This window comes from Rhizopus delemar, genomic scaffold (assembly GCF_000149305.1).
Source record: "Rhizopus delemar RA 99-880 supercont3.23 genomic scaffold, whole genome shotgun sequence".
Taxonomy (NCBI): domain Eukaryota; kingdom Fungi; phylum Mucoromycota; class Mucoromycetes; order Mucorales; family Rhizopodaceae; genus Rhizopus; species Rhizopus delemar.
In genome coordinates, this window is record NW_027137849.1 from 245,952 (window position 1) to 255,730 (window position 9,779).

Here is a 9,779-nt window from a genome sequence, read left to right on the forward strand (position 1 = left end):
AAAAAAAAAGTACTTTTTTTATAGCCTCATTTTACCAGTGTTACAATTACCTACTATCGATTAAAAACAAGTTTTCTTTAAGATGGTTTGACCATTGAAACACTCAGAGAGGTTATTCATAAACAGTTTAAAATCTTTTTTATTATTATTATTCAAATGTAATATCTTTAACTGCAAAGGCTTTTTTCTTTTCCTTTATTTGCTTTTCTTTTTTTTTCTTTTTTTGTAAAACAAATAAAGTACTACCTTGCTTTTGTATACATCTTCAATTTATTTTGTACTCTTGTTTTTTCTTCCTTAAAGTTTATTTTAAAAAATGTCTCGTCGCGTCGCCACCCCTATCAGTGTCCCCAGCAATGCTCCCAAAAGGGCAAGAATTTCTATGAGCATTGCTGGGTCATCATTCACTGTTGTTCCTGCTTCTGTTGTTCCTGCTCCCGCTCCCACTTCTGCTTCTGCTCCTGTTCCCGCTTCTGCTCTTGCTCCTGCTCCTGCTCCTGCTTCTGCTTCTGCTTCTGCTTCTGTTCCTGTTGCAGGATTCAGTAGCTTCACAACTCCTCGTTTGGAGAGCTCTGCTGGTGCTGAAGCCATCCGAGCAGCCTCTGGTTTCGCACCAGATATAATGGCTGCTCAGATACAGCAATTGACACAATTGCTGCAGCAACAGCAACAGCAACAGCAACAGCAACAGCAGCAGCGAGCTTCAGAAGCTGAGGTCGACCAGGCCAAAAAAGAATGTAGTGTAAGTCTAGAACAGATTTATCAAATTAGTAATTGTAATTTAATACCTATATTTTATACCTTTCTTTGTGATGTAGAGCTATTTAGCAGAATACTACCGTGATTACGTTGTTGGTCGCAGAAGCGAATTTGACTTGGACGTGACCTTCGCCCACAAGAACAACAGAAAGGTCAAGGCCCTGTTATCTGAGCAAGTCAGGAAGCATCGTCGTTTTGATTTGCTCACCACTTCGCAAATACACACCATTATCAGGAGCAAGTATTCGTATTTGATGAGCAAGGCCAAGGGGAAGACAGTTGTTTCAACAAAAACAACCTGTCGTAGCCGTGTAAATACGGTGAGTATTTAATATTTAGAAGATTATATTATAAAATATAGAAAATGCTTACATTAACACCTTATGATAGAAACTCTCTAACAGGAGATCTATTTACATGGCTAACCCTTCAGCGTTCGACGCCCGTTTCCCGTTCGCTGGCAAAATTCTGACTGTTGACTGGACGTCAGATGAAGAAGATGGGCCAGAGGACGCGAACGGTCGTACGTTCGTGGTCAAAAGGCCATCATTTAGGAGCAACGAAGTAAGTAAAATGTTGGTAACAAATTTCATTTTCTAATATACCTTAATCAATCTACAGGTGGTGCAATTCCACGAAGAGTTGCAAAAAAAATACAAGGAATCCATGAAGAAAAAGGGGGCTCCACCAACTATTAGAAGAATAATAGAAAACGTTGAGGTGGAGTTCCCTGACAAGCTCGATGATACTGATTTTCCTTCCTGGGCTTTTTCTTCTCCTGGTCTTGGTTTTCCAACCTCTGTTTCTGCTTCTTCTTCTTCCTTTGCTGCTGCCAATCCAATGCAGTAGGCATTCTTTTTCTTTTTTTTTTGTTTCTTATTTTGTTGTCTCTTCACAAATCGAATAAAAATTTTTAAAGAAAAAAAAAAGAAAAAACTATTGCATGGTTTTTTAGTAAAATATATAATAAAATAATAATAGTGTTTTAATGGCTTGGTATATTTGTTACATAAAAATTCGTCTTGGCAGAGCGAGAGTAAGAAGGTGATTATCAACATAAGGGCATACAGCAACAGGATTGAAAATTCTGTAGACTGGAAGTATATTTGTTGTAAACATAGTTATTTTCTATAAGATATCAGTTGTATTAAAATAATAACGATACACAAAGATTAAACTATGATTGAACAATTCCACACTTTTCCAAATTTAGAACAATAAGATCAGTATTTGTCATCCTAGCGAGTCTAATCAATTGTCAACCCCAAAAGTAATTAGATCAAAGTTAATTGACTGGTTATTATTTCTATCGTTCAACTTCAGATGCATATATTAGAACATCGACAAGCTTTAGCTTAATCATTGGTTCTTCAGCACGACATCGTTGCCGAGTCTATATCTTTTATATCTACGCTCACAAAGAATATAAATAGATGCCAACTTTTTATCCATTAAACGGGGCTCTTTTGCAATATAAAGAAATCTGCAATAAAGAAGGATTTTAATTTTATATTGCTGCTATTGTTTTTTTGTTTAATTTTTTTATTTAATCTTACGATTAAAACAATATTGTTGCTTGAAACTGGATCAAATTGATTCTTCCACACTTGGATGCCAGTACCATCGAAGGTGGGAAAATGTTGAGTCGCATGGCTGTACCAATTGACGAATGCAAAATAGTGAATGGAATTGTTGAATGAATGTGAGAAAAAAAATGATATTTGGCCAATTCGTAGTTGGTTGTTCATAATGGCTTGAATATATGATGATGATGATGAATGATTGTCGGATTGTTGGTAACGTTGTCCAAGCAAGTTAATTTTTTTAAATGATTGTATAGTAGTAGTGATCGTATTAGGCATAGGTATTTCATAAGTATTCATATAGTAATTTTGTAAAAGTTCATAATGTTCGATGCATAAGTTTTGTTGTTTGATGTTGATTTTTGAATGAAGGGCCTGTGGTGGCAGAGGCTCACTACCAGTGATTGTCAAGTTAAATAGACTCGGTCCGTCTATGAATTGAGAGTAATCAAATGGCGTTAAACCACTCTCGTCATTCGTAACCTCGCCTATTTCCCTTATGAAGTTGATGAGTAGGAGCATGCTTTGATTGTTGGTGTTAATGAGCGTTGGTAATGAATGGATGATATCTTACGTATGAATGGTTTGGGTAAGCATAGTGGCATAAGTGGTTTCGAAGCCTGTCTTGTAATTGATATTTATTTTTTTAATATCGCCATTCAAGCGTTCAAAGCCATAGAGCCAAAAGGCATAGGATGGACCAAAGTCCAAAAAGCATTCTTTCAAATGCATGTGCATATGCATATTTGGTGTTATTGATTCTTTTCCATATAGTCGAGCACAAGTCTTGCCAAAGGTCTTGAATAAGGAATGTGCAGCATGTATCTCTTCTGTTGTAACTACAGGACCAGTTACCAATCTTACTGCTTCCACGTAGCGCATCCAATTGGCAAAATGCTCACCAACTAATCTTTGCTTCAGCAGAAAAGGCGAAAGCACAACACACCACGTTCTCCATTCATCAGCTTTCATATTACCGAAGGTACTTTCAATCTTGCCTTTTTCGTTTTTTTTTTTTTTTTTTTTATAACAAAAAATTAGTGTTCAGATTTATTATAGAATAAGTTCTTTTACGCTCGTTACATACTTTTTGGGATTTTAGAGTACTGTGAAGGAATGATAATAGAAGCTGATTCATCAGCCATGGCTTTGAAATCAGATGTGGTAAGCAGCCCGTGATCTACCCAAACTTCAACCATTCGTTTTGGCGTACCTAGAAATAAATTGTGCATGGGATCAACGGTTGTCAATCTCACGACATCAAAATACTCTAGTCGGTGAAGTTCACTCCATTTACTTCCTGTGTTCGTCTGCAGGGTTCGTTGTTGCGTAATGTGAGTGGCATTTAGCCAAGCATATGCTTCTTGGCGCTGCTGGGTATTGTTTCGCAGAATCCAATGCTCATCGTCAAAGTCTGAAAAATCTGGCTTCGTTGAATTTGCACCAGTACTGATTCGCGAAAACACAGTCGAACATTTGTTGCAGGCTTTGTGCGCGGATTGACAAATGAACCCAGCTACTTTACGAACTGCTGGTATATCACAGTTAACGGACATCAAAGCAACACGTACCATTTCACCGTTTCTGTTTTGGTACGTTGGCATCATCATACCTCCGTACAAGGTATTCAGCTCTGCAATCATTGGTCGCATGAAGTTCTGGAGCTGGTCATCCGTGGGCTCGCCAGGCCCAGGAATCATACCAACCAGGATGATGTTGGAAACCTTCATCCTGGAACTCCTTGGAAGGTTGTTGATTGTGAGATATACACCACCACAAGAGTAGTGCATACCATCACTAGGTTGAAACCAATCAACGTTCAATGAAACCATTAATGATCGACTTCTATTTACGAATGGTTCTCCAGCCGAATCAACAAGACTGTTCCACACTCTACCATCGTAAATATCGTAAAACACGCCTTCTTCCACATGTCGATGTCTCCATTCTTCGATTTCTGTTTCGAATGTTGGACGAACAAAGAACTTCTTCAACGTTTCGACAATTGAGTTGTACGGAAACTCGAGGACAGGCTTGAGGCTGCTACCAATAAAAAGTGAATTGCCGCATGGGTGCTCTTGTCTGTGAGGATTGTTCGCAAACCTAATAAAAGGGCATTGCCGGGTATGCAAACTTCCTGTGTCGTAAACACTTCTACAAAGAGAGCAGACAAGGAAACGGGAGACAGCACTACTGGCAGAGGAATAATTGACCATGTTACGAGCAGTGGAGATCTTTGTAGGAATCTCCATGCCATGGCTAAGAGCACGAACAAAGAAGGAAAGAAAGACCAACAAGTCTTCACCGGCTTTCACCGAGAGGTGCTTTGCTTGAAAAAGCACAATGAACAACAGCAAAAGGTGACGAAGCTGCTGTTCATCACTCATTCTTTCCTCTTCGTCAATGCTCATTCCATCTACCAGATTGCAAAATAGAATTCAATAAATAAAAACTTTCTTATATAAAATGCTTTGTTGACTAATAATATACCTTCACTTTCTGGTTCAGGAATTGCTGAAGAGTATTCAATGGTTTCCTCCTCGTGGTCATTAGTTTCATTTGCTCTTCTTGATTCTGTTTTTTTTTTTAACATTAGCACGGTTGTATTTCTGTTGGAAAATAAAAAAAAAACCTCTGTTTCTAACTCTGTCGATAAGTACATGGCCTCTTACAGTTCTCTTTGCAAGCATTCTATATCCATTGGGGTGTTTGATGCATTCAGAACAGGTGCAAACAATTTTGGTAGTGTTGAAGTTGTTCATGTTGTTTATAGTTTTTAAATTTGGAAATAGCAAAAAAATAGGTAGAAAGAGAAAACGTGCCTGATAAAAAAAAATGTTAAATTTCAAAAAACAAAGTCGGTGCTTAAAGTAACTTTTTTTTTTCCCTGGCTTTGTTTCATGGAATACACTAGATGCTCAAGGTACAAAAGATAAAAAAGAAATCCCAAGTTCTGGTCAAATGTAAGTTTATAAAAAAAAATAATAGCAACCAAGTCTAATGTTGGTTTCTTTTTTTTTTCTTACATTAGAAATTCCTAATGGGACACATTCGGATGACGAACATGAACCTCATGAGCAAAGTTGTTCTTTCCAATACGATAAAACTATAAGAATAACAGACTTATATTGTTGCTTGTTACTGAAAAGTTATTTTTGGTAAAGAAAGTTGCCATTGCTCACATCTCTAATGGCTAATGGCTAATGGCAAATTACACCCATGTGCAAACATAAAGTAAGTAATGAACTAGTATAAGCTTAAAAAACATATATTCTTTTATTATATCTGTCATAAAAAATAATAAAGCAATCTATTTACTTGATAAACAAAAGTGTTTTGTATGTATTTGTTAATTATAACTGCCTTGTAACAAAATGTTAGCAGAGCTTCTTTATTTTATTATTATTTTATAATGTAAAGACATTTACATTTCTATAAAGTATATTTGTTGTTAAATTATTGTTTTCATTTGAATAATGAACTTTCTATTGCTAGACTTTTTTTTTTTTTTTTTTTTTTTTTACTTTGTCTTTTTTTACTTAACTTTTTTTTACTTTGTCTTTTTTTTTACCAGGTCTTTTTTTTTTCCCAAACACGACTATTTTGTTACGTTCTGTAATACGTTTGTAATGACCTAAGCTAAAAACCACAGACTACCTTCCTAATATGTATTCTTCTGAGAAAAATAATCCGAAAGTACTTTTGATTTCCGCTTTTTGCCCTCAAAAATAAAAAAAAGAAGATATCGGTCTTTCAACGATAGAGGGGAACAGGCTTTCCAAAAAAAATATCATCTGTAAAAAAAACAGACACTTTTTTAAAACATGAATAACTCTATGAATACTTACCCTACAAAAAAAACAGAAATACTGTTCAATTTCTTCATTTTTTCCGCACCTAAATCTTTTTTCAAAATTAAAAAAGGTGCAATACAGCAAGATATAATGTTTTCTCATAAAAAATTTTAAAACCTACGAATCTATGACTGTTAGGTCTGTTAAAATTCTACGTCAAAGCTACTACATTATTTGTAGTGGCGATACTGTCGAAAGAAGGTCTTGAGCTGAGTATTGGAGGACGGAGCAGGAGGAGGGGGGGATGTAGCTCAGGTTAAAGATTTTGTTTTATTTAAAAGAAGATATATTGCAGGCGATTAATAAATCATTATTGCATCTTCAAGTACAAAAAAAGATAATAGATACAAAAAAGGAGCCTGAGAAACAGAAAAACTCCAAAAAAAAGATAAAGATAAAAGATGAGATATGCTGCCTACATCCACAACTTAGCTGACCTACTGTCACAACCCAACGGCAAGGAACTTTGATGGCTTTACTTCCGTGAGGGATCAGTAGGAGACAGACAAAGAAGGGTTTCAGTCAGAGCGACGAGCAGAACGAGAATACCAAGAGGCACCAGGAGAAGAGTCAATAGGATAATACCCATTTGGACGACAGAGACGTTGGATGTACCAGAGCATCAATAAGAGAGAGGACCACCAAGGAGGACAGCGAGCTGAGCGACCAAGGGGCAGCGAAGAGAGAGCAAAGTCAATGGGATAGGACCCAGGAGGACAGCGAGGAAGGTCAGACCAAAGGAAGGACGGGATCAAATCACATTCAAGAAAGTGACGGCGAGAGCGACGATCACGGCCATAAGGACAGTCTTCAGGCTTACCAGGCAGCCAACCTAGACGCCAACGAACCAACACTGCAAATAATCGTGGAAATTTGTTAACAGATATATTATCAATCTTGCGAAAGATCTTAGAATCGTGTGACATCCGGTAACTGATTGTTGATCGCACTGCCTCCTGTCTCTGCCACAAATCGTTTAAACCGTAGTTAATCTTTTGGTTAAGAGATGTTACAAGATTTGTGGCAGAGACAGGAGACTGCTGGTACATTTATTCGCTAATTGATCTCGCAAAACGCAACTTCCATCAGTTATGTTATGGCTCCTGTTTATTATCCATTTTATATCTAATGGTGCTCGGCAGCCAATGATACTTTTCAAAACAATGCTTTATTTGTCTTTTTGCTCTTTTATAAACCACTCATATTGCCTTATATGCTTCTTTATTGACCACTCATATAGCTTATATACTTCTTTATTAACCATTCATATTGCAATAAATATTGCTTTATATACACAAAAAAATAGGGCTTTGTTTTATAAAAAATATCTTTTTTTTATTGAAGTAAAATAATAATAACAACATACAGTATTTCTTTGCTTGTAGCGTTTTAAAAGTTTACTTGACTTACCTAATGTCACCAAAACAGCAACATCTAATCTAAAAATACATCAATTAATCTCGTGGAACTCAAAAAGTTCTCACAAGAAGAAGAAAAAAAAAAGCCAAGCTCAAGGATGCAAAGACACAAGGATTCAAAGATTCAAGGACTTGGGCACTCAAAGCAAAAGAAGAAAAGACATCAGTACTCAAGAACCAAAGCGAACACAGAAAAAAAGATAAAAAGATGCCAAATCAAAGCAGAATTCATCTATAATAAGCATTAGCGATCGTGTATGTATTGTAAAAATAATTGTACCTTTCTTTAGATAGACCAGAAGAAGACTAGCTAAGCTTATACCAACAAGTAAAGAAAAAGGAAGCAGCATGCATCTATAACAGTTATTAGCTATGGAGGATATGTAGTAAAAGTAATAATACCTTGCTTTAGATGGGCCAGGAAAAAAAAGAAAAAAAGAAAAGAAGAAAAGAAAAAATAAAAAAAAAAAAAAAAAAAAAAAAAAAACACGCCATCCAAGCTTGTGCCAACAAGTAAAAGAAGAAGCAACTGTAGTCTTGAGAAAGAGACTTTATAAAGAAAGCAAGAAATACGGTTTTATTAAAGTACAAGTACCATTAGAACAGAAATGGGAATACATATAATATTAAGAACTTACCTTTTATAAAAAAGAGAAGAAGAAGAAAAAAAAAAAAAAGAGAAGTGCTTTTTTTGTAGCCTTATTTTTACCAATGTTAAACTTATTCACTGTCTATCTATGTTATAAATCAAAAACAGCTGTTTGCACGAAGTTTACATTTAATGGTATCCCAAAAGATAACTTATACATTGTTTGAACAAGCTTTATTACTTGAGTGCAATATCTTTAACATAGAGAGTATTCTTTTTTCTTTTTTTTTTTTTTTTTTTTTTTTTTTTACTTGAAATAAAAAAAAAAGTCGGTAACTTAACGCACTGTAGCAGTAAAACAGCTTTTTTTTTCTCCCTGGTTTGCTTCGTGGAATGCACTAGATGCTCAAGGTACAAAAGATAAAAAAGAAAGCTCAAGTTCTGGTCAAATACAAGTTTATAAAAAAAAAATAATAGAAACCAAGTCTAATGTCGGTTTCTTTTTTTTTTTTTTTTTCTTACATTAGGAATTCCTAATGGGACACATTCGGATGACGAACATGAACCTCATGAGCAAAGTTGTTCTTTCCAATACGATAAAACTATAAGAATAACAGACTTATATTGTTGCTTGTTACTGAAAAGTTATTTTTGGTAAAGAAAGTTGCCATTGCTCACATCTCTAATGGCTAATGGCTAATGGCAAATTACACCCATGTGCAAATATAAAGTAAGTAATGAACGAGTATAAGCTTAAAAACATATATTCTTTTGTATTATTTGTCATAAAAAATAATAAAGCAATCTGTTTATTTGATAAACAAAAGAGTTTTGTATGTATCTGTTGATTATAACTGCCTTGTAACAAAATGTTAACAGAGCTTCTTTATTTTTTTTTATTCTTTTAGAATATACACATATTCTTTTATTATAATGTAAAGGTATTTGCATTTCTATGAAGTGTATTTGCTGTTAGATTATTGTTTTCATTTGAACAATGAACTTTCTATTGCTATACTCTTTTTTTTTTTTTTTACTTACTTTTTTTTTTACCAAGTCTTTTTTTTTACTTAGTCTTTTTTTTTACCTAGTCTTTTTTTTACCAGGTCATTTTTTTCCCCAAACACGACTATTTTTTTACGTTCTGTAACACGTTTGTAATGATCTAAGCTAAAAATCACAAACCACCTTCCTAATACGTATTCTTCTAAACAAAATAATCCAAAAATGCTTTTGATTTCCGCATTTTGCCCTCAAAAATAAAAAAAGAAAACATCGGTCTTTCAACAGTAGAGGGGAACAGGCTTTCCCAAAAAAGGTCATCTGTAAAAAAAAAGATACTTCTTTAAAACGTGAATAACTTCATGAATACTTACCCTACAAAAAAAATAAAAATATTATTAGATTTCTTTATTTTTTTCGTACCTAAATCTTTTTTCAAAATTCAAAAATGACCAATACAGCGAAAGCTAAATCTTTTCTCCAAAAGCCATAAATATCTGTTAACCAAAAAATGTTCAATCTTGCGATATGCTTTATCCAATTGGAACGATTATTTGCAGTGGTTAGCTGACAA

At 34.7% G+C, this 9,779-nt stretch overlaps 3 protein-coding genes across 3 annotated transcripts; 1 reads left to right on the forward strand and 2 right to left on the reverse strand.

The window, feature by feature from the left end:
* Window positions 1–316: 316 nt before the first annotated feature.
* On the forward strand, window positions 317–1,608 carry RO3G_16917 (uncharacterized protein; the record flags this gene model as incomplete). Its single annotated transcript, XM_067671501.1, has 4 exons — window positions 317–742; window positions 819–1,079; window positions 1,150–1,323; window positions 1,381–1,608. The coding sequence occupies 4 exons, from the start codon at window positions 317–319 to the stop codon at window positions 1,606–1,608; spliced, it is 1,089 nt and encodes a 362-aa protein (XP_067527602.1).
* Window positions 1,609–2,912: 1,304 nt separating this feature from the next.
* Window positions 2,913–4,729, reverse strand: RO3G_16918 (uncharacterized protein; the record flags this gene model as incomplete). Its single annotated transcript, XM_067671502.1, has 3 exons — window positions 2,913–3,247; window positions 3,430–3,555; window positions 3,640–4,729. 3 exons carry the CDS (start codon window positions 4,727–4,729, stop codon window positions 2,913–2,915), a joined length of 1,551 nt encoding a protein of 516 aa, XP_067527603.1.
* Window positions 4,730–6,714: 1,985 nt separating this feature from the next.
* RO3G_16919 (uncharacterized protein) lies at window positions 6,715–7,245 on the reverse strand (the record flags this gene model as incomplete). The annotated part of the gene is made up of 1 exon (XM_067671503.1): window positions 6,715–7,245. The coding sequence occupies one exon, from the start codon at window positions 7,243–7,245 to the stop codon at window positions 6,715–6,717; it is 531 nt and encodes a 176-aa protein (XP_067527604.1).
* Between the last annotated feature and the right edge of the window lie 2,534 nt (window positions 7,246–9,779).